Source organism: Manis pentadactyla, chromosome 16, assembly GCF_030020395.1.
Source record: "Manis pentadactyla isolate mManPen7 chromosome 16, mManPen7.hap1, whole genome shotgun sequence".
Classification (NCBI taxonomy): Eukaryota; Metazoa; Chordata; class Mammalia; order Pholidota; family Manidae; genus Manis; species Manis pentadactyla.
Genome location: NC_080034.1, coordinates 29709353 through 29731763, shown reverse-complemented (window position 1 = coordinate 29731763; position 22411 = coordinate 29709353). Strand labels below are relative to the sequence as shown.

The window sequence follows — 22411 nt, the reverse complement described above, 5'->3', positions numbered from 1 at the left end:
GCTTCAGAGGGACCCCCAGAGCCCTTTCCTCCCTGGCTTCAGGGCTCCTTCCCTCTCTGTACGCGCTTCCCCCTTCCACTGCATTCACTCTTTCAATTTCTTCTGGGTACCTTCCCACCTCCCAGGTGCTCCTCCGCAGTGAGAAACGGCCTGCTCCTGCTCAACCTACTTTTGTGCAACCACCACACTCTGGGAGAGCAGATTATAACCCGAGAGCTGAGAGACACCTTGCTGAGCCACTCGGGGATAGCACCGGGGACAGAACCCGTGCCCACCACACGCACTGTCCTCATGATGCTTCTCAGTCGCTACTCAGAGCCACCGTGCAGTCCTGAGCACAAAGGTACCATTGTGGAGGGGGCAGGTCTGCTGAGAAATCACACTATGCCTGCCCATGGCCAGGGGGGCGAAGGTTCAGGTACCAGTATCTCATTGGAAAGACAGGTCGACTCTTCAGGAAATGAGTGAGGGTTTTGGTACTCAAGTTAGCTCTTAATTAGAACTTCCTGACCAAGAGGAGAGGGAGACTTGAGAATAGGTACAAGGAAATTGCCTTTTTGAATGGCTTTAAACATATGAGGCTTCCCATCTGTCTGGGCTGGCTTTGTTCCATCTCATTACTGTCCCATCTCGATACTGGACGGTTGGTTAAAATGACTCCTAGAGAGGCCTTCTTTAGAGGAATTGTAGCTTATGGTACAGAAAGTTTGTGACTAGAAACATGAATTGTTGATGTCGTGAGGAAGAAGCCCTTTGTGTTTAACAAACAAGTGAAAACCCAGAAATATGGGGGCAAATTGAAATAGGCAATGTGTGTCTTCAGGTTTGTGTATCTAAAGACACCATGCTAGGTGGTATGGGATGTAATTATAACAGCTAATATTTATTTGTTTCTGTAACGGGCAGAGCTACCACTTAATAATGAAAGGTAATTGTATAACTGTGTGAGATTAAAAATGTGTCGTGTTTAACTTGACAGTGTTTGCCACACTAGACTTTTTTTTTCAGATATAGTTAGGTATATATTTGGGGCCAGAAAAGAGTCCACCCACAGTTTGGTAGAAACCTGCAAATGGGAGGAAAATCTGGGACAATTTTCTGGACCTGCCCAGTTCTTGGTTTGACCGGCTTATTTGACTCCTCTTCATACTTGTTTTTTTCTTCCCATGTGTGTGGGCAGCAGCACTGGAAAGCCCCAGTGCTCAGGGCCAGGACGGGTCCCCTGAGCTATTGATCCGATCCCTGGTGGGGGGCCCATCTGCCCAACTCCTCCTGGACCTGGAGCGCGTGCTGTGCCAAGAGGGTGGCCCAGGGGGCGCTGTGAGACCCCTTCTCAAGCGCCTCCAGCAGGAGACCCAACCATTCCTCCTGTTGCTGCGGACTCTGGATGCCCCTGGGCCCAACAAAACTCTGTTGCTGACTGCGCTGAGGTGCGGGGCCTGTTCAGGCACCTGTGCATAGGGGGCGAGGGGAGCTGGCAGACTGCAGGGCCTTCACTTGTTTCTGTCCCCTTCCCAGGGTCATGACCCAGCTGTTGGATCACCCTGAGGCAATGGTCCTCCCCTGGCATGAGGTCCTGGAGCCCTGCCTCAACAGCCTGAGTGGCCCTAGCAGTGACTCTGAGGTACCAGAGCCTGGGGAAGGGTGGGGGAGGGAAAGGCAGCCTCTGGGGCACCAGAACCCTGGCAACACTTTGCGGGGCCCGGCACAGCGCTTCTGGGTGAGTCTGGACGCTGGAAGGGGTGGGTAGGAAAGAGAAAGCTGATGTTATCTTAGAGTCTCCAGAACTAGGGTCTTTGAAGTATAAACCTTTTGGGCTGCATCTGGATTTTAGATTCTTGGTTTAGGAGAAGCCCACATTCACCGATCCAAGCATTCCTTGCTCCCAGCCCTCTGGGAGTTGTACTTTGTGTGTGAGAATCAGGCATGACAGCTGGCTTTTGAGAAACCTTAGCCCTGGCCGGAAGAAGCCTGGGAAGCTGTGCCCAGCCTCTGCCCCTGCCAGTTTCCTCTGGAGTCCCAGCACCCCGATATTCTGTTCCAACCTGTCTTTGGTACTCTTCCTTCCCTGGGTTTCAAGTTTCTCTGAAATCTCAGCCGCCACATTCTCTGCATAAACCTACCCCTCAGCCCTCCTGTGGCTTGCTCTTTGTTTCCCATGCACTAATCTCTGTGGTTCTGGATTCAGATTGTTCAGGAGCTGCTCTGCTTCCTGCATCACCTGGCCTCAATGCATAAGGACTATGCAGTGGTTCTCTGCTGCCTGGGAGCCAAAGAAGCCCTCTCCAAAGTCCTGGACAAGCACCCGACTCTGCTGCTGCTGGTCTGTGAGCTCCGGGACCTGGTGACAGAGTGTGAAAAACATGCCCAGCTCTATAGTAAGCTCACCTCCAGCATCCTGGCTGGCTGCATTCAGGTGAGGAGGCTGTGGAACTGGGGCTGAGGAGGAGCATAAGCCCAGAGCAGGGAAAGGGAATCCAGAGGTGGCCCCTGTGTGGTAACCCTGTTTGGCACAAGTGTTAGCAAATCTAGGACACTTCTTCCCCAGACTTGCTCCGCATGGTCCTGTTGTGCCAAAATTTGGGAAGAAAACGGTTGAGTGTTCTGTTGCCCCTTGACTCTCTCTCCATATGTGTTTCCATGTTCCTCCCTCCTCCCCACACCCCTTCTCTCTGACGCTCCGGCTGCAGATGGTGCTGGGCCAGATTGAAGACCACAGGCGAACCCACCAGCCCATCAACATCCCCTTCTTTGACGTGTTCCTCAGACACCTCTGCCAGGGTTCGTGCCCCCTCTGCTTTCTCCTGGCCCCCAGCATTTGTTCTCCCCTTTCCTTCCAACCCCCTAGTCCCTTCCCTTTTTCTCTCCCAACTAACCAGGCTGTGACCGCTACCCTTTCCCACTTGCCCCCAGGCTCCAGTGTGGAAGTGAAGGAGGACAAGTGCTGGGAGAAGGTGGAGGTGTCCTCCAACCCGCACCGGGCCAGCAAGCTGACCGACCGCAACCCCAAGACCTACTGGGAGTCCAACGGCAGCACTGGCTCCCACTACATCACCTTGCACATGCACCGTGGTGTTCTGGTTAGGTGTGAACACACTCATGAGCACGCACGAGTGCATGTGCACATAGACATGACTATCCTGATATGCCCAATATGCATCCTCCAAGCACTACATACACATAGCCCAGTCTGTAACCCCTGTGCTAGAGGAACACACTCAAACCCATTTATGCAGTGAACAGATGGACACATTGACCTGCTTTCCCTCTGCTAAGCATAGACATCCCCTCCCTCCCTCCTGGTGACATGTTTTTCCCAGAGGGACAGAACTCATTGCCCTGTGCTTGGCATTGAAAGTAACAGCCTGCTTACCCACTTGTCCTGTGGGCGTTTATTTAAGGTATCTGCTGTGCCAGCCTCAGTGCAAGGGTCTGGGACTATAAGGACAGTAAGATACATTACCTGTCTTCAGGGGACTTTCAGTCTTCCTGGGGAGCCAGGCTGGAAAGTCAGTAAGGGGATAGAGTGAGAAAAAGCCTTACCGTCAACATGTGCATTAGATCCTGAGGCCAACTGAGGTCAGAGAAGGATTCCAGAAGTGGGGGTTGATAAGGCTGAGTTTTGAAGTAGAGATTAGCTATATAAAGAGAGGGCAATGGATACTCCAGGCAGAGGGACAGCATATGCACAAAATGGAAGTAAAAGACACAATAATGTTTTGGGGGAACTTTAAGTAATAGTGTTTGGCTGGAATGAAAGGTGTGTAGTGAAGTGGCAGGAGAAGAAACCAGAAACATAGGCAGAGCCAAATCACAAAGAGTTGTGAGCTAAACAGTTTGAGTTTATTCTGAAACTTGGGGAGTCATTGATGGATTTTTAAGAGGGGAAGAGGCAAAACTGGATTTTTCATTTAGAAAACTCACTCTGACAGTTACAGGAGTTTGGACTAGAGGCCAGGAGAGTTGGAAGATCTCTGCAGGTCTAGAGAAATGACAGATGTCCTCAGCCGGAATGGGATTAGGCAGGGTGCTCTGAAGAGGTGCAGTGCAGGACCTGCCACTGGCTAGATGAGGGAAGCCATGAGAGGGAGAAGTCACTAGTTTAAGTGTCAGGTTGATGTCAGTTTCCTTTTTCAGGAAGGAGATGTAGGAAAGGAAGCAGGTTTCTGTGGATGGATGGTCAGTCCATTTGGGCATGTTGCCCTGGAAATGTCTGTCAGGTACACGGCACGAAAGCTGACGAGAGTGGTCTGAGGTAGACATGTGGATCTGGATTCATTAGGTTATGAATTTTCAGTTGCAACTATGGTTTTAAATGAAGTCCCTTTGCGGGTAGATAGAAGAGCAGGGAGTCTGGGGAAGACTGATGCTCAAGGAGCCGGCAGAGGGGCAGGAGCCTGAGGAGGAAGTGGTGAGTTGGAGTTTGGAACAAAGACCAGTGCCCTGGTGTGACTCATTTCTTTTTTCTCTCCCAGGCAGCTGACTCTGCTGGTGGCCAGTGAGGACTCAAGTTACATGCCCGCCAGGGTGGTGGTGTTTGGGGGTGACAGTACCAGCTGCATCAACACTGAGCTCAACACGGTGGGGACCCTGGGGCCCGGTCACCTCTCTCCCCTTCCTCTGTTTGTCCCAGGGCCTTCTCGGAGGGACCCAGTCCCTGGGAATTCCCACATCCCTTCCTCCTCGGCAGGCATTGCCTCATACGCATCAAGAGTGGAATTAGAGCTGTGGATTCACATAGATCCCTGGGCTCAGCTCAGGAGAAGTGAAGGGCACACGCTGTCCTAAACTTGGTTTCTGTCGTTAGTCCTTCAGCCACAATTCTGCAGGTGACGGCTCGCTCTCTGCCTCCGCTCCCCTTCCCCACCAGGTGAATGTGATGCCCTCCACCAGCCGGGTGGTCCTCCTGGAGAACCTGAACCGCTTCTGGCCCATCATCCAGATCCGCATAAAGCGCTGCCAGCAGGTAGGGCTGGGGAGAGGCTGGGGCTGGGTCCCAGGAGGTGTGACAGGGTCTCCATGGTGGCTGCGTTCTCCAGCCTATGGGGGCCAGGCTCAGGCCAAGGTTGGGGATAGCCTAGGAACCTGTTGGGTTAAAGAGATGAGGGAAGGTCTCGAGTGGCTCTCGGGACCTCAGGGCATGGGCCCTGGCTTTGGTCATGCTTGGTGGCTTAGGTGACAGGTAAGTCTGTGCATGTTACAGGGCGGCATTGACACCCGGGTCCGAGGTGTGGAGGTCCTGGGCCCCAAGCCTACCTTCTGGCCATTGTTCCGGGAGCAGCTGTGTCGCCGTACATGTCTCTTCTACACAATTTGGGCACAGGCCTGGAGCCGGGACATAGCAGAAGACCACAGGCGCCTCCTCCAGCTCTGTCCCAGGTGGGCAAGGTGGGAGGCAGGCTGTGTGGAAGGGAGGCGGAGGGATGGTTATGGGAGCAAGACAACATTAGGAAGTAGGGGGAGACTTCTGTGGGGATCTGCAAGGTGAAGCAGTAGCCAGGACATGAGGGGAAAGTGAACACAGGTGAGAAGAATGTGCTGATGGGGAGAGGGGTGAGGTACAGAGTGGGGGACACTGGGAGTTGATTGCACTTGAGTGGAGGTGTCAGAGGAATGTGTACTTTAAATCCTTGACCATATACTGTTTATTCCAGACTGAACAGGGTTTTGCGCCATGAGCAAAATTTTGCTGATCGCTTCCTCCCTGATGATGAGGCCGCCCAGGCGCTGGGCAAGACCTGCTGGGAGGCCCTGGTCAGCCCCCTGGTGCAGAACATCACCTCCTCCGGTAGCCATCCCAAGCCCTGGCCCACTAACCAGCTCCTCATTATTCCCAGGGATCTCCTGAGTTAATGCTCTGGATTCCTGTCTTTATCCCTGAAGGCCTGTCACTCAGTGTTCTTCTCCTTTCTTCCCCGGGGACTGCTCCCTGAGACTCGGGTATTTGCATCTTCCCTTCCACCCTCCCGTTACCATATCCCCAGACGTGGCCTGAAGTAAGCTTGGAGGAGTAGGGCCCTGCTGCACCGCCATCCTGTCTGTGTAGCTGGTCCTTCTCCCTCCCCTCCGGGCTATCCATTCCCCCACTCTCGTGGAGACTGGTGCCTGACCTGTCTTCTAGATGCGGGAGGTGTAAGCTCCCTGGGATGGCTGCTGGATCAGTACTTAGAGCAAAGAAAGAGCTCCTGGAACCCCCTGAGTCGGGCAGCATCCTTTGCTTCTCGAGTTCGTCGCCTTTGCCACCTGCTGGTGCATGTGGAGCCGCGTCCTGGGCCTTCTCCAGAGCCCTTCGCCCAGCCCTGTGAGTCCCAGCTGAGGCCAGCTGAGCTAAGAACTGAGGCGGCAGGGATACCTGGCTCCTTTCCTCCTGGAGTTCACTCATCCTTACTGCCCTGCTAGGGGCCTTTCCAGGGGTCAGCACCCAGGACCCCCCCTGGACTCAGGGACTGAGATGAAACCCTTTGCCCTTTGTCTCCACAGTCAGCAAGAACAGTAAGGGTCCAGATCGCAGCCCCGGGCCTTTACCAGTTCTTCCAAGCAGCAGCCTGAGGAACATAACCCAGTGTTGGCTGAGAGTGGTGCAGGAGCAGGTGGGCAGAAGGAAGCTGACATGCAAGGAGGCACAAGGGCTGCTGGGCTGGCCACAGACTGGGAGTGAGCCTTTTATGTTTTCTTCCCCGTCTCCTCAGGTCAGCAGGTTCCTGGCTGCAGCCTGGAGGGACCCAGACTTCGTGCCTCGTTACTGCAAACTCTATGAGCGCTTGCAGAGAGCAGGCTCAGAGCTCTTTGGGCCTCGGGCAGCCTTCACATTGGCCCTGCGCAGCGGCTTCTCAGGCGCATTGCTGCAGCAGTCCTTCCTCACTGCTGCTCACGTGAGTACCACCGCCTCCCGGCTGTGGGCGGTAAGCTCATGCTCCCTGCTCATCCCTCACTCTGCCCTTTGACGTCCTTTCACTCCCTGCTCTCCTACTCCACTCCCTCTTTCATTGCCCCTAGATGAGTGAGCAGTTTGCTAGGCACATCGACCTACAGATCCAGGGTGGCCTGATTGGTGGAGCCCCTGGAGTGGAAATGCTGGGGCGGCTTCAGCGGCACCTGGAGCCCATCATGGTCCTTTCTGGCCTGGAGCTGGCCACCACTTTCGAGCACTTCTACCAGTGAGTGCAGGTCTAGAAAGGTAGGGGATGGAAGGCCTAGGGTCTAGAGAGAGCGAAGAGTTGGGTCTTAAAGGGAAGATGAGGAGGGGGCAGTGGGGAGGGGAGATTAAGATACAGAGATGGTCGTGGCTCTGGTGGAGAGGGAGTGGGCAGGAAGAGGTGAGGGAGAGCCTGTGACTCAGGCCTCCTGCAACAGAGGGACTGACCTTCTGGGGAGGCAGGCCACGCAGAGCACCCACACTGAGGCTCGGCCCGGGCTGTGTGTGCTGCAGGCACTACATGGCGGACCGTCTCCTGAGCTTGGGCTCCAGCTGGCTGGAGGAGGCCGTGCTGGAGCAGATTGGCCTCTGCTTCCCCAACCGCCTCCCCCAGCAGATGTTGCGGAGCCTGAGCACATCTGAGGAGCTGCAGCGCCAGTTCCACGTCTACCAGCTCCAGCGACTTGACAAGCTGCTCTTAGAGCAGGAGGATGAGGAGGAACAGGATCTGGAAGGAAAGGAGGTAAGAGCAACAGAAAAGAGTGGGAGAATAGGAGAGCAGGAGAAGACTAGGCCTAAGAGGGGAGCACAAGAGCCCCTGAAATCCTTTTCTCTCTCAGGAGGAAGAAGCAGCAGAGGAGGCTGAGAGAGAACTATTTTTTGAAGATCCAAGTCCACCAGTTTCTATACTGGTCCTGTCACCACGCTGCTGGCCCGTCTCCCCACTCTGCTACCTGTACCATCCCAGAAAGTGCCTTCCCACACGATTCTGTGATGCCCTTGACTGCTTCTCCAATTTCTACAGCCAGAGTGAGGAGATAGGGACAGGCAGTTGGAGATTGGGGTGAGATTTGGGGTGGCAGGAGAGGACCTTTGGACAGGAATGTGTACGTATGAAGAAAAATAGTCTCTGGGGACAATGGTCTCCTAGGGAATGGTGAAAAAGTGTGGATTAAATCTTCATTAATTTCTCTTATCATTTCCTAAAACTTTCTATGAAATTGTTTTTCTAACTTTAGGTTGTAAGCTTACTAAATTTTTAGTCTTTTTAGACTTCTTTCCATATAAAGGTATTTAAGGCTATTCATTTCCCTCTAAATATTGCTTTAGCTGCATTCTGTAAGTTTTTTGGAGTTTTTAAATTTTTTTTAAATTGAAGCATAATTATTCTTCAGTAAAGTGCACAAGTTTTAATTATGACTTAATGAATTTTATATCCATATACACTCCTGTTACCACTCCTCAGATCAAGGTGCAGAACAATTTCTGACACCCTAGAAGTCTTCCTCCTTCATGTCCCCTTTCTAGTTAGTATCTCCTTCCAAGAGAAACTATTATTCTTTCTTCTATCAGCATAGGTTTTTACCTGTATTTGAACATCATATGGAATCATAGAGAATGTGTTCTGCTTTGTCTGATTTCTTTCAGCATGTCTGTAGGAGTTATCCAGGTTGTTTTTTGTATCCTTACTTTGTTCTTTGTATTGCTGAGTCATATTCCATTGTATGAATATATGTACCCCTTCTGCTGTTGATGGACATTTGGGATGTTGCATAACTTTTTATTATTTAATATTTTATTACTGTTTAGTTCTGAGAATGTCCTCATTTCCATTATTATTTCTTCTTTGATTTATTAGGTTTTTTTAGGAGTATATTTTAAAATTGCCAAGCAAATTTTTCTTTGTTTAGTCATCTTTTTGTTTTAGATTTCAACCTTCTTTCCATTGTGGCCAAAGAATATTGTTTCTAGGATTCTGCATCTTTGCAATGTGTTGAGACTTCCTTATGGCCTGACTGATGGTCAGATCTAAAAGCGTTCTGTGTGTGATTAAGAAGAATGTGTATTCTTCAGCTGCTGGATACAGTATTCTACCTATTCCAGGAAATTGACCTTGTTAATTGTGTTGTTCAAATCTTCTTTAACCTTACTCATTTTTGTCTCTTCTGTTACTGAGAGAGGAGTGCAAAAATCTACTATTATGATAGGGAATTTTTAAACTTCTTTGTCAATTGTGCTTTTTTATTTATTTTTGACATTGTTACTAGATACAGGTTTAAAATCATTTTACAGTGCTGTCCAGTGAACTTTCTGCAGTGATGGACAAGATCTTTTCTGCACTGTTCATATTCATGGCTATTGAGCACTTGAAATGTGACTAGTTTGAATATTTCATTTTATTGCTTTAACCACTTTAAATTTAAAGTTACCACATATGGCTAGTGGCTACCATAATGGACTATGCAGGTTAGAATCATTATGGTCAATTAAACCTTACTGTTATAAAGTGACCTTTCTTTCTAGTAAAGCTTTTCTTCTTAAAGTCTGATCTTATCTGGTATTAATAGTATACCAGGTTTCTTTGGTTAGCATCTTTTTAGTATATCTCTTTTTCTGTCCTTTTACTTTCTTTTTTCTTTTTATAATTCTTCTAAGTCTCTTCTATTGTAAAATATGATTAACATAAAATTGACCATTTAAACTATTTTAGGTGTATAATTCAGTTACCCTTTTACTTAAAAGTTTTTTTATTTGGAAGAAATTTTAAATCTACAGAAAAATTGTAAGAATAATACAAAGAATACACACAGACTCTTTATCCAAGTTTATCTTTTTTAACAGTTTGTTCCATTTGCTTTTATCATTTGCTCTCCGTGTATATATAAATGTATGTATATATGTATGTATGTATATATACTGACTCTTCTTTTTCCTGAACCATTGAGAGTAGCTTTGCATATACACAGGCCCTGTGCCCCTAAGTACATTAATACATATTTCCTAAAAATAAAGTTATTCTCTTATGTAACCATAGTTTATCAAATTTTAAATTTAACAGTAGTTTTAATTTACTTTCCATAGTCCAGTTTTGTCAATTGATTCTGTAAGGTCTTTTTTCTTTTTTCCATAGTCCCGGACATCATCCAGTCTAGGTTCTCCTATTACATTTATTTGTCATGTGTCTAATCTCCTTTAATCTGAAACAATTCCTTGGCCTTTCTTGTCTTTAATGACATTGATATTTTGGGGGGATACAGTCCTTCAAGTTTTCTAAATCATTCCTCATTTTCACTTTGTATGCTGTGTCCTCATGATCATGATTAGATTCAGGGTATGCTTTCTGGGCCAGAATACTAAGTAAATAACATTATGTGCTCCTCAGGGTATTACATTTGGAAGCACACAATTTCCGTCTGCCTCTCTTTTGTGATGTTAATTTTGACAACTTGGTCAAGAGGCTGTTTGATTTCTCCACTGTATAGTTAGTTAATAATTCTTCCCTTGTTACTACTAATAAGCAGTCTGTTGGGGGAGCAGTCTGTCTTTAAAACCATGCCAGTGTTCTTCTCTCATCAGAATTTCCCCCAGTATTGTTTTACTTTTAGTTTTGCAGTATTCATGTGTTTTAGACACGTGTCTTGTAAATACCTAGAATTTGTTTTTTATTCAATCTTACAATCTATCTTTTTGAGTTGTCACTTTTAACCTATTTATAATTATTAAGAGTAGTGATATATTTGAATTTTTTTCTAACCTTTTATTTTATGTTTTAGTTTACCCTTCTTATAAATTTAAATTTCGGTTATTTCATATATACAAAAATACATATAAAACATATGTACAATTAAAAGTAGAATAAATTGAACATCTTCATATGTATGATTCTACCCTGAGCTTTTGTGTACTTTTTTCTTCTTCTGGATTTATTTGTGTTTTAATTCCTTTTTTGTCTCTTATCAATTTTGGAAGTTAGGCATTCTATTTCTATAGTTGATTACCCTTAAAATTTTAACCTGTATATTTGACTTGTTAGTATCACTTCCCACCTTCCTGAATAATAAAAGGACTATAGAAAATCTTAACTCCAGCTCTAACTCCCATCTTACTTGTTACTGTGTTCAGTATTTTAGAATTATCTTTTTTTACCTCCCAGGTAGTCATTATTATTCTTGTTCTAGTCAACTGATGTTTAGGTTTACCATCATACCAATTGCTTTAGTCACCATTCCTTTTGCATCTTGATTCTTCTTTCTGAGTTCAGTTTTCTTCCTAAAGTACATCATTTAGAAGTTTCTTCATTGACAGAATATTGGTGGAAAATTATCAGTTTTTATTTGAGAGTGACTTATTTCACTATCATTTAAAAACCTTTTTTTTATGGTAAATTTCAGATATACACAAAGTAGATGGGATAAAGTCCAGTGCACCAACATATGTCAATTCTTGGCCAATCTTGTTTCGTCTATTACCCTCACCTACTTTCCCCAGCCCTTAAATTTAAAAGATAAGGACTCTCTTTTTAAGTGCAAGGACACATAATGATCAAGCCTTTAGAAACTAATAACAGTTCCAAATATAAAATATACTGTAGTCAGTGTTCACATTTCCCTAATTGTCTTGAGTTTTTAAGACTAGTTTTTTCGTTTATCCAAAGCCCACACATTGCATTCATGAGTTACATCTTTTATCTCCCTTAATCTATAGGTTCCTGCCTCCCTTTTTTTACCTTTGAAATTGTAGAGGAAACTGGGTTGTTTTCCAAATAGAGTTCTCCATGGGCTGGATTTTGCTGATTTATACACATGGTGTCCTCTAGCATGTTTCTCTGTCTCCTTTATTTCCTGGAAGCATACTTAGGTGTAGAAGCTTATTTAGATTAGGGTTTGATTTCTTGGGCAAGAACACCTCAGCTGTGTTGTTGTATATTTCCGCCAGGAGGCTGTTAACATTTAACTGTCTCTGTGATGTTAAGATGGATCTTAGCAACGGATTTCAGTGTTTTCTGTCTGATCTGTCCATCAGATGCAGTTTCCCATCAGCTTTTCACCAGGCAATCATTATTGTTTAGGTTTGTCTTTTTATTAGGGGTTACAAACTAGTGATATTCTGGTTTTGTCATTCCTTCTACGTGTATTAGCTGAAATGTTTTCTCTGTGAAAAGAAACTTCCTCTCATCAACTCTTCGGTTACCCTGAAATACAGTTTATACAGGAAAGGCTCAATTTCTTTCCTCCTCTCCCTTATTATTGTTATTTTTTTTTATGAACATGAGAAAACAGTAACACCTCTGGGATATGGCTATGGGATACCTTAAATGTTTTGATTACAAATAATATATATAACAGAATATATATAAATGGAGAATTCAACTTAATACACAACAGAAAAGTAAAAAGAAACAATGAGGAGGGAATTAATAAAGGTAAAAAGCTGAAAATAATGAATTAGAAAAAAAAGTACTGAAAAATGAAATCAGAATTTGCTGCTTCACAAAGAAATAAGTTGGAAAACCACAAAACCTAATAGAACAACAGTACAGAACACTAGGAATGAGAAGCCTCTCCCTTATTTTTAATTAGTTTTCAAAATAATGTGTTAGTTCTCTAGCATCTTCCAGAGATGACCAATGAGGTCTTTAAAAAATATATATCATTATGAACTCATGGGTTTAAAAATATTTCATGTGTTTCAGTCCATCACAGGTGTTATTTTTTTGATCCTTAAATTATTCCATCTTTGACCAGAGAACACCTCTTGAGGTTGGCTCCTTTTGGTAGTGTCTCCCTTTGACAGCGTCCTTGCTTTCTAGAATGAGAAAACATCCTAGGCTTACCTTGTCTGAGCTGTGACGGAGGAGGAGGAAGGGGTCAGCCTGCGGGTCTTTCAGACTGTCAGCTCCTTGAAGACAAAACCCAGGTTTCCTTTCTCTGGTGTTTCTTCCTTAGCGCTCACCTGGCGCAGGGCTAAGCACAGGGTGGTCTCCCAGATACTGTGGCTTGTCAGGGAGGCAGACAGGGGAGGCCGAGCTCTGGAATCCCGAACGGCACTTCTCTGTCTGTAAGTGCTGGGACTCTCCTCCCAACAGAGGCTGCAGGCAAAGCTTGAGTCATGGCACACCCTCACCTCCACCCCAGCCTCTCGGTTCCCCTGCTCTCTGTCTCCACCCTTCTCCTCAATGCTTCCCCAGGTCAGAACCATCCAGTCCTGGACATGGGCCCGCATCGGCGGCTGCAGTGGACGTGGCTGGGCCGGGCTGAGCTGCAGTTTGGGGACCAGACCCTGCACGTGTCCACCGTGCAGATGTGGCTGCTGCTGAATTTCAATGAGACAGAGGTGCCTCAGCTCCTTAGCCTTTCTCTGTCTTCACTTCCTCCTTGCCTGTCGCTATTCTCCTAAACTCTGTTCCTCCTTCCGTCCTTCTTCCCTTTTGCTTTCGTTTCCCTCCACTATCTACTCCTGCTCAGCCCCATCTCTCCTCACCAGGAGGTGTCAGTAGAGACCTTGCTGAAGAATTCCGACCTCACCCCGGAGCTGCTGCTGCAGGCGCTTCTGCCCCTCACCACAGAGAATGGCCCTTTGGTCCTGCAGGAGGGTCAGGACTTTCCACACAGGGGTAGGTCAGTGGGGGCTGGGCTGAGCCTCTGCTTCTGGGGGCTTTCAGGGGTGGGGGTGACAGTAGGGAAGAAGAATGGGGTTCCCCTCACCCACTCATCAGTACCCCCCGGGGGACTGACTGGAAGTGAGTTGCAGGTGTGCTCCGGCTTCGTGCCCCTGGGCGCCAGCCCCGCAGGGAGGCACTGTGGCTGATGCCGCCCCAGGTATATCTGAACGTAGAGAAGGATGAGGGCCGAACCCTGGAACAGAAGAGGAACCTCTTGAGCTGTCTTCTTGTCCGTATTCTTAAAGCCCACGGGGAAAAGGGCCTCCACATTGATCAGCTGGTCTGTCTGGTAGGCAGAGGGGACCCTGACATTAGGGGAGGGAGGGAGTCATGCTTGGGGTTGGGGGTGGGGGCCAGGGCACATCACAAGGGAAGGTAAACTCTCTCATATGAGACCCTGTAAGGTGACATTTCTGTCTGGGTTTTCTGCTCCTGACAGGGCGGTTAGACAGAAGGTAGAGACAAGACGTGAGTGTTTACCATGTGCTGGGCCCTATTTTAAGAGTTTGCATGATTAAGTCATACTTAACCTGCACAACAATCCTGTGAGATAGGATTATTATTATTACTATGATAATAATAATATTAACAATATAGGATTAATATTCTTACTATCATCATCTCATTTGGCAGATAAGAAGTGAAGCACAAGAGGGTCAGTAACTTACCCACAGTCACACAGCTAGGAAGTGCGAGGGCTGGGCGCTGAACTCCAGCAGGTTTACTCCAGGTAAAAGTATCCGGCCTGTTCCTCTCCTGTCCAGGTACTTGAGGCCTGGCAGAAGGGCCCGAATCCCCCTGGAAGCCTGGGCCAAGCCGTTGCTGGGGGCGTGACCTGTACCAGTACTGATGTCCTCTCCTGCATTCTGCACCTTCTGGGCCAGGGCTATGTGGAACGGCGCGACGACCGGCCCCAGATCCTGGTGTATGCCACCCCAGAGCCCATGGTGCCCTGCTGGGGTCAGGCAGAGGTCCCCTTCTTTGGCAACCAGACCACCGAGACCTCCAAGCCTAGGTAGCCACCCCAGCCCCAGTGCCCACTGCAAGGGCTCCAGGCCAGTGAGAGGGATGGGATCCCCAGGACAGGTGACACTGCAGTGACACAGGAGGGATTGCAGTGCCAAAGCCGAGCTCGCTTATGGAGAAGCATTTCAGTTCTTCCTTGTCTAACCCCATTACTTCCCCCACTTGACCAGTCCTCATTCTCCCTCCCAGCATCGTCATCCCCTTTGCCTTGGCAGTCGGGGGGTCTTGCTTTCCCCATCCTCCTAGAACCAGCCCTTAGGCAGGGGACTCAGACCATGATAAGCTCCTGTATAGATGTCTCTCGTTCTAAGCAAGAATGAGGTATGCAGGTGAGTGCTGACTATGTACTCTGCTCAGTGAAATATACAAACTCTAGTTTTCATAGTTTTCAGGAAGCCTGTTGTACAGAAGGATTTTCTATAAGATTCCCCTAATTAACTGGTACCCCTAAAGCTTTTTACATTAGATCCAGTTCCCCAGAAGTGGTTATGGTACTAGTTTTCTGCCTGCTATTTGCATTGTGTACAAGTGAGTTCTCTAGAGGAAACTTTCATAGGCTCACACATCAGTAACCCGGGGTCTTGTTAAATGCCAGTCCTGGTTGCATTTGTCCTGGTTGTGATCCTCAGGCTGTGGTCTGACAGTTGGTTTGGGTGATTATCCTCAGACTGGTTAAGCGTGAGAAGGGTTGCACACAAGGAATTGGAGGCCAAGGTGGGGTTCAGTTAGTAGGCTGCATAAGCGGAGCAGGAGACTCACTGCTGATTCTTTCCTCCCCCACAAGCCCAGAAGTGGTGGCTGCCCTGGCATCCCTGCAGATGCCTGCAGGCCGCACCATGAGCCCCCAGGAGGTGGAAGGGCTGATGGAACAGACAGTGCGCCAGGTGCAGGAGACACTGAACCTAGAGCCAGATGTGGCTCAGCACCTTTTGGCTCATTGCCACTGGGGGGCCGAACAGCTGCTGCAGAGCTACAGTGATAACCCTGGGCCACTGCTGCTGGCAGCTGGGCTGTGTGTACCCCAGGCCCAGGCTGCCCCCACACGGCCCGACCACTGCCCTGTCTGTGTCAGCCCCCTGGAGCCGGATGAAGACCTGCCCTCTCTCTGCTGCATGCACCACTGCTGTAAGGTAAGGCCCTGCTGGCCTTTCTCCTGCCCCTGGCTTTCCACTTTAACACAGTTCCTTGGGAATTCTTGAGTTGTAGGCCCAGCACTGCCATTTCCTAACCTGGGCAATGTTGGACAAGTCTCTTGGTCCCCCTTAAATTAGTTTGGTCATCAGTAAGTCGTGCCACCTGCCTTGACACTCCAAAGAGTGGTTGCTAAGGTCCAGTGACACAGATCATTGGTTCTCAAGCTTTGCTGCGTATTATAATCATTGGGGGCTTTAAAAAGTCCTGATGTTCAAGCCGTATACCCAGCCCAGGTAAACCAGGCTCTCTGGAGGTGTGACCTAGGCACCCAGAGTTTTAAAAATGCCTCAGGTGATTCCAGTGTTGAGCCAAGTTTCAGAAATCCTGATAGATGGTAGGCAATAGATCACACGCACACGTGATAACGTACATCACAGCACTTTGTAAATGGGAATTGTTGTGAATCGGTGCTGACTAGAGATTTCCTTATCACCATTCAAGTCTCTATCTCAGAGCATCATCACTTCATCATATACTCTAATACAAAAAAAAATAAGAAATGGTACAAACCAGAGAATAGCACAAAAGCAGAGAGAATTAGGGGAAGTCAGGGCCTGCTGCTGTAAAGCTGAAGCAGAAAGACAGTGGATGGGGGAGTGGGTAATTTTCAAAGACAGTGGGGAGGAGCTGAGGCACAGGGACCCCGGTACTGAGTGTCTGATATTCCCTGCCTCACAGCTCTTAGAACTGGTGTCAAGCCCCACACAGCAGCTTAACAGGATGAGCGCCCTCATTGCCGGGAATTCTAGCTGCCTCTCCCAACAGCGGCTTCCCCAGTGGTGGGTCTTCTGGACATGCATCCTGGCATGCGTGTGTTTGTTACTCTTTCTCCCTCCCTTCCTCTCGGCTTCTAGTAACTCTTCTCACATAGCTGCCTATGTTCCCTTTTCCCAGGTCCTTAATTATTTCCTGTGTACTTTCACTTCTTCATTCAACTAATCATTTGTCATGGACTTACTGTGCACATAGCACTGGGTGCTCTGTGAGGGAGTGGGGAAAGCTAAGCAAGAAAAATGACTTGCAAGCTAATCATAACAGCAGCTAATATTTCTGGGGGACTCACTCTGGGTCATTTTGCTGTTATGATCATCTTGCTGAATTCCCATAATGGTTTTGTGAGGACGGTATTTTTACTATCCCCATTTTACAGATGACAGATGGAGGTGCTCAGAGGAGAAGTAATTTGCCTAAGGTCAGAATCTGACAGTCTCACTCCAGGACCCTCCCTCCATACCTTTATGATAAGTGAAGGCAAGAAAATACAATGGGGTCATGTCCTAGTGCTTGAGGTTAGGAGTAGGGTGAGGGGCTTGTCAGGGACTTAAGACTGGGGAGGTCAAGGAGGGCCAGTCTGAGGAGATGAACATCTTGGGGGAAGAGTGTGGCAGGCAGAGGGCACAGTGAGTGCAAAGAAGCTGAGCTTGGTGGCTAAGGCACAGTGAAGTGGTGGGACAGTGGAAGGAGAGATTTAGGGGATGGACAGGGGTCCAGTTGGGGTGGGGTTGCAGACAGTGGGTTTTATTTTATGGGAAGACATGGCAGGGCTTAAACAGGGAGTGACAGGATCTGATTTATATTTTGAAAAGATCCCTTTGTGTGGAAAAGAGGCTTGGAAGGAACAAGAGTGGAAGCAGGGATGCCTATTGGAGATGGTGGTAGTTCAGCCTAGGGACAGTGGTGAAGAGAAGTGGATGGATTTGGGATACATCTGGTGGTAGAGCTAACGGGGTGGTGGATTAGATGTGGGGGCTTAGGACAAGGAAACCAAAGATGGTTCCTGGGTTTTGACCTGAGCATCTGGGTGGATGGGATGTGTCATGTTGTACTGAGCTGGGAGAAGTGTCAGGCCTGAGGGGAGGGCAGGTGTTTGAGGGGAAATCCAATGTTTTAGCCATGTGAAGTTTGATCTGCTTGTCAGACACCGGTGTGGGACTGGCAAATGGAGAGTCAAGTTTTGAATTCAGAATTAATTGGAGAGGTCTGGCTGGCATCACCCAGGGAGAGAGAAACAGGCCCAGGGTATCCTCACCTGGGAGAGACGTAGAGACCCGAAGCCTGAAAACGTGACGGAGACAAACAGGCTGGTTGGACAGTTCCAGCCAAGGAGAAGCCTATGAATCAGTCACAGTTGAGCGGCACAGATGAAATACGGGAAAACTCAGAAAAGGGAAATCCCGGGGTCTGGAGCAGTTGGAGGAGGCTTCAACTCAAGGCTTCAACTTCAAGTGTGACGGGCCAGCAAGACTGGCAGAGGTGGGATGGGGAGAATAGGTTGGAGACCACGTTCCCTTGGGATGGGGACAGCAGGAGCCGAGAGCAAGCCCAGAGCAGATGGGCTCCTTAGGAGAGTGGGGCAGGCTCCATGCAGATGCTGGCCTCTGGCCTCTGAGGCTGTGAGGGACCCTGCCATGCCCGTGTGCCTGCAAGGGTGCAGTCTGAATTTGGAGACATTCTGTTTTATCTCAAACATGCAGGAATTTTGCATACACCTGCCCAGTTTCTCTGGGTTTGTTTCACTGTAAAAAAGGTTTCATTGGTTTGGTTTGGTACTGTCTTTGAGTAAAAATAGTCCGATAAGGTGCTTCCTGTTAATTCTAGAGCTGTGATCCTACTGACACACAGGGCCCTGTGCTCTCCAGGGACTGAGGTGTACCATTTTGGGAAGTTTGGCCGTCGGCAGGTGAGAGAAGGGAGGTTCCAATGGAGTTTCTTAGGAAGCTCAGGCTGCCAATCACACATAAAGCAAGTGGACTGCGTGGGGAAAAATGGGGTAGGAAGCCCTTTTATCAGTCTGGCTCCTGCAGTGCCTCACATGACATCATGATGGTCTGGTTTAGGGTGGAGTGGTGATGGGGGAGCAAGGAAAGGAATTGAGAGAAGTGAAGGTTCCAACCCTGGTGACTGGGGGAGTGGTGGTGCCACTGATTAGGATCTGGGGGCTGCTGTGGGCAGGTCTGTTTTGCGGAGAAGTGGCTGAGTCTGGGGAGATGGGAGCATCAGGGCAGGCGGCGAGGTGAGCCAACGGGCCCGGAGGAGAGGCCCGGCCGCAGCTGTGGTGCCCAAGGGCAGCCCCCCTGGGGGGAAGGGGACTCGCCTCCCCAGGCCTCCTTCCTCCCTGCCTTCTTGCTCTCTCCAAATCTTTCTTAGAACTTGATTCTTCTCCTGTTTCTTGATTCTCTTTCCCCATTCTCTCCATGTGCATCCCACCAATAATTATAATTAGGCTGCTACCCTGGCCCACACATTCTCAAATACAGCTGTAATTTGGGCCGATCCCAGGAACATGTGTGGAAGCCAGAAGGATTCACGGCAGCTTTGAGGCTGACCCAGAAGCAGGCTTGTCTCAGGCCTTCTGCATCATTGGGGAGGGGTGCTCTGTTAGTTTCCGCTCGTGCTGCTCCCCTCCCGTCTCTGAGCAGCCCCTGCTCTTCCCTCCCAGTCTTGCTGGAATGAGTATCTGACAACCCGGATTGAGCAGAACCTTGTGCTGAACTGCACCTGCCCCACTGCTGACTGCCCTGCCCAGCCCACCGGAGCCTTCATCCGAGCCATCGTCTCCTCTCCAGAAGCCATCTCCAAGGTATCCCTCTCCTCTGAGGGATGCTCTGGCGCATAGCCCAAGGGGCAGACCGCAGGGAGTGGGCTGCCATAGTGGGGCGGGGCCCGGAGGTGTGGCATGCTGGAGAGCCATGCCCTCACGTGGCATCTATGTCCCTACAGTACGAGAAGGCCCTCCTGCGTGGCTACGTGGAGAGCTGCTCCAACCTGACCTGGTGTACCAACCCTCAGGGCTGTGACCGCATCCTGTGCCGACAAGGCCTGGGCTGTGGGACCACCTGTTCCAAGTGTGGCTGGGCTTCCTGCTTCAACTGCAGCTTCCCTGAGGTGGGTGCTGCCCTGGTCCTGCCCCACTCCCCACAAACACCGCCTTGTCCTCATCCGTTGCCACCCTGTTGCCACTCCATTCCTCCTCCTGTAGTTCTCCAAATGTGACCTCCCTCCCTCTTTCATGCATGCCAGCAGTGCCACCCTCAGTAAGGGCACGCTGTGTCCTCACTGCCCCTCCTACTCTAGGCACACTACCCGGCCAGCTGTGGCCACATGTCTCAGTGGGTGGACGATGGCGGCTACTATGATGGCATGAGTGTGGAGGCCCAGAGCAAGCACCTTGCCAAGCTCATCTCCAAGCGCTGTCCTAGCTGTCAGGCTCCCATTGAGAAGAACGAGGGGTGTCTGCAGTAAGAAGGGGAGACGGGTGCTGTGGGCCCTGGCAGAGTTGGAGGGCACAGGAGGGGATGGGAGGCCTAGTAGTAAGGAAGGGTGATGGGGCCTACTGGAAACATCAGCAAACAGGGGCAGTTACTCAGTCACCCCTCTCTTGGCATCCTGCAGTGATTCTAGATCTTAATGTTCCTCTCCCACTCGTTAAGTCTACAGTGTACAGGGGAATATTAAGTCTATACTGTATGGGAGAACTCAGAAGCGTGATGCGTTCAGTAGGGATTGGTGAGGTTAAGGACATTATGAGCAGGGAGGGGCTGGGCATCTTCAGTGGTGTGTCCAGGCCTTTGGCATTCCTGGTGTGGTCCTGGCCAGCAAGAGCCCTCTGACCAGCAGCTTCCTCCGTAGCATGACCTGTGCCAAATGCAACCATGGGTTCTGCTGGCGCTGTCTCAAGTCCTGGAAACCAAATCATAAAGACTATTACAACTGCTCTGCCATGGTAAGAGACTGGGTGCCCAGAGGAAGCAGAGGCCCAGGGTGGTCGGGATGGGAAGCCGCTGGACCCCAGGCAGAGAGGGCTCTGTGTCCAGAGCAGCCAAACAGCTGTTGGGACAAAGCCTTGTTGGAGAAGACAGGAGCCCCCTGGGCCTACAGGTGCAGGGAGGCTTGTCCTGGGAGGTCCGTGCATGGGCATCTTCTACCCCAGAACTGGACTTCTCACAGGGGGTGCTACAGAGAGGCTGGGGCGGGCTGGGCATTCTCAGGAGGCATCATGCAGGCTGGAGAAGAACACAGACTCTGAGTGAGAGCCTGGTTCAACTGCTTAGTGTGTGGCTTTGCTTACTTACCCAACCTCGGCGTCCTCATCTGTGAGGGGATAATAATGAGACCCACCTCACAGAGCTAGGATTGCCTGAAGACATCTGAGTAGTCGTGAAGGGTCTGCATGAATGGCAGCTAGTGTGATTACTGACCCTATTTCACCCCAGCAAAGCACCCAGCAGCCCTCTCAACATGTCCTTCCCAGGTAAGCAAGGCAGCTCGCCAGGAGAAGCGGTTCCAGGATTATAACGAGAGGTGTACTTTCCATCACCAGGCCCGGGTGAGCAGGGAGGAACCAGTTGGCTTGGTGAGGGCAGAGGGCTGGGGTAGATGGCTGGGTGGGGCCAAAGACCCAGGTTGGATGGGTGCTCTTCCGACTGGGAGGACAGGGATGCCCTACCCACGCTGATCTGGCTCCCTCTGCACAGGAGTTTGCTGTGAACTTGCGGAACCGCGTATCTGCCATCCATGAGGTGCCCCCACCCAAATCCTTCACCTTCCTCAGCGAAGCCTGCCGGGGACTTGAGCAGGCTCGAAAGGTGGTTGCAGGTGGGGGTGGGGGAGAGGGATGTGCCAGGGGGTCTGGTAGGCTGGGCCTCTTTCCTCTAACTTGCCTGGATGTTGGGAATGAGGAGAGAGTGCGGTGGGGATCCCCACCTCACCAGGGAGAGGGCTGACTTGGGCTCCCCTAGGTGCTGGCCTATGCCTGTGTGTACAGCTTCTACAACCAGGACATGGAGCACATGGATGTGGTGGAGCAGCAGACTGAGAACCTGGAGCTGCACACCAACGCCCTGCAGATCCTCCTTGGTGAGCCTGGCCCCACTGGGTCAGACCTTTCTCCTGCCCACACTCCCCTCTAAGCATGTCCTCCCAACAGACAAACAGGCGGGGAGGCAGCCCCATCTTTGCTCTGGCCTCTTACTCTTCCTAACTCTTCAGAGCCTTATCACCATCAGCCTTTTAAATTCAGGTATGAAGGTATACAGCACCTGCTGTCAGGTGCCTAAGAGTGCAGATCTTCAGCTCCCCTTTGATTACAGTGTCTCCCACCACTAGCATGCAAAACCCTTGACAGTGAGTGCCCCTTGGCAGAGCTGTGCCCGGTGGGTGTTGGTAGAACTTGAGGGTGATCAGGAGGTGTTTGGTGAAGGGAAGGAATGAAAGGAGGGAGGGAGCCCTGTGCCCCGCCCCCACTGCAGAGGAGACCCTGCTGCGGTGCGCAGACCTGGCCACCTCGCTGCGCCTCCTGCGGGCGGACTGCCTCAGCACGGGCCTGGAGCTGCTCCGGCGCATCCGGGAGAGGCTGCTCGCTGTCCTGCAGCATTCCATCCAGGTATGCCACCCCACCCAGGGCCTCCTGCGCCCAGCCAGCCCCGCCCTGCGGAGGCAGGAGAGGCCGCAAGAGTGAAGGGATGTTGGGAGAGTTGCGTGTGTGTGCCAGCTCCTGGGCCAGCCTGCCCGGGTACAGCTGGCCCCTGCCACTTAACTGCCTGGCGTTCCCTACAAAGTAAAGGAGTTAGCCCAGATCAAGGGGGCTTGGCCAGACGCTTGCTCGTCAGAATCAC

General features: G+C 49.8%; 1 protein-coding gene across 11 annotated transcripts in view; it reads left to right on the top strand.

The window, feature by feature from the left end:
- Positions 1 to 22411, top strand: part of CUL9 (cullin 9) — a 34396-nt gene that overhangs the window by 11043 nt on the left and 942 nt on the right. For 6 of the 11 annotated variants that reach the window (XM_057494244.1, XM_036907206.2, XM_036907203.2 and 3 more), the window contains 29 exons: positions 126 to 343; positions 1181 to 1430; positions 1519 to 1624; positions 2189 to 2416; positions 2691 to 2781; positions 2914 to 3085; positions 4476 to 4581; positions 4871 to 4966; positions 5204 to 5379; positions 5655 to 5788; positions 6122 to 6301; positions 6481 to 6590; positions 6690 to 6872; positions 6997 to 7157; positions 7430 to 7658; positions 7756 to 7945; positions 13104 to 13249; positions 13400 to 13529; positions 13667 to 13866; positions 14342 to 14592; positions 15388 to 15733; positions 19237 to 19377; positions 19518 to 19682; positions 19872 to 20035; positions 20427 to 20520; positions 21049 to 21123; positions 21272 to 21382; positions 21536 to 21653; positions 22046 to 22179. In XM_057494244.1, the coding sequence (XP_057350227.1) occupies positions 126 to 343; positions 1181 to 1430; positions 1519 to 1624; positions 2189 to 2416; positions 2691 to 2781; positions 2914 to 3085; positions 4476 to 4581; positions 4871 to 4966; positions 5204 to 5379; positions 5655 to 5788; positions 6122 to 6301; positions 6481 to 6590; positions 6690 to 6872; positions 6997 to 7157; positions 7430 to 7658; positions 7756 to 7945; positions 13104 to 13249; positions 13400 to 13529; positions 13667 to 13866; positions 14342 to 14592; positions 15388 to 15733; positions 19237 to 19377; positions 19518 to 19682; positions 19872 to 20035; positions 20427 to 20520; positions 21049 to 21123; positions 21272 to 21382; positions 21536 to 21653; positions 22046 to 22179 (4705 nt within the window). Of the gene's footprint in view, positions 1 to 125; positions 344 to 1180; positions 1431 to 1518; positions 1625 to 2188; positions 2417 to 2690; positions 2782 to 2913; positions 3086 to 4475; positions 4582 to 4870; positions 4967 to 5203; positions 5380 to 5654; positions 5789 to 6121; positions 6302 to 6480; positions 6591 to 6689; positions 6873 to 6996; positions 7158 to 7429; positions 7659 to 7755; positions 7946 to 13103; positions 13250 to 13399; positions 13530 to 13666; positions 13867 to 14341; positions 14593 to 15387; positions 15734 to 16475; positions 16577 to 16947; positions 16990 to 19236; positions 19378 to 19517; positions 19683 to 19871; positions 20036 to 20426; positions 20521 to 21048; positions 21124 to 21271; positions 21383 to 21535; positions 21654 to 21731; positions 21905 to 22045; positions 22180 to 22411 lie in introns of those variants that run through there. The other 5 variants (XM_057494241.1, XM_057494242.1, XR_008994456.1 and 2 more) reach the window with 5 other exon arrangements.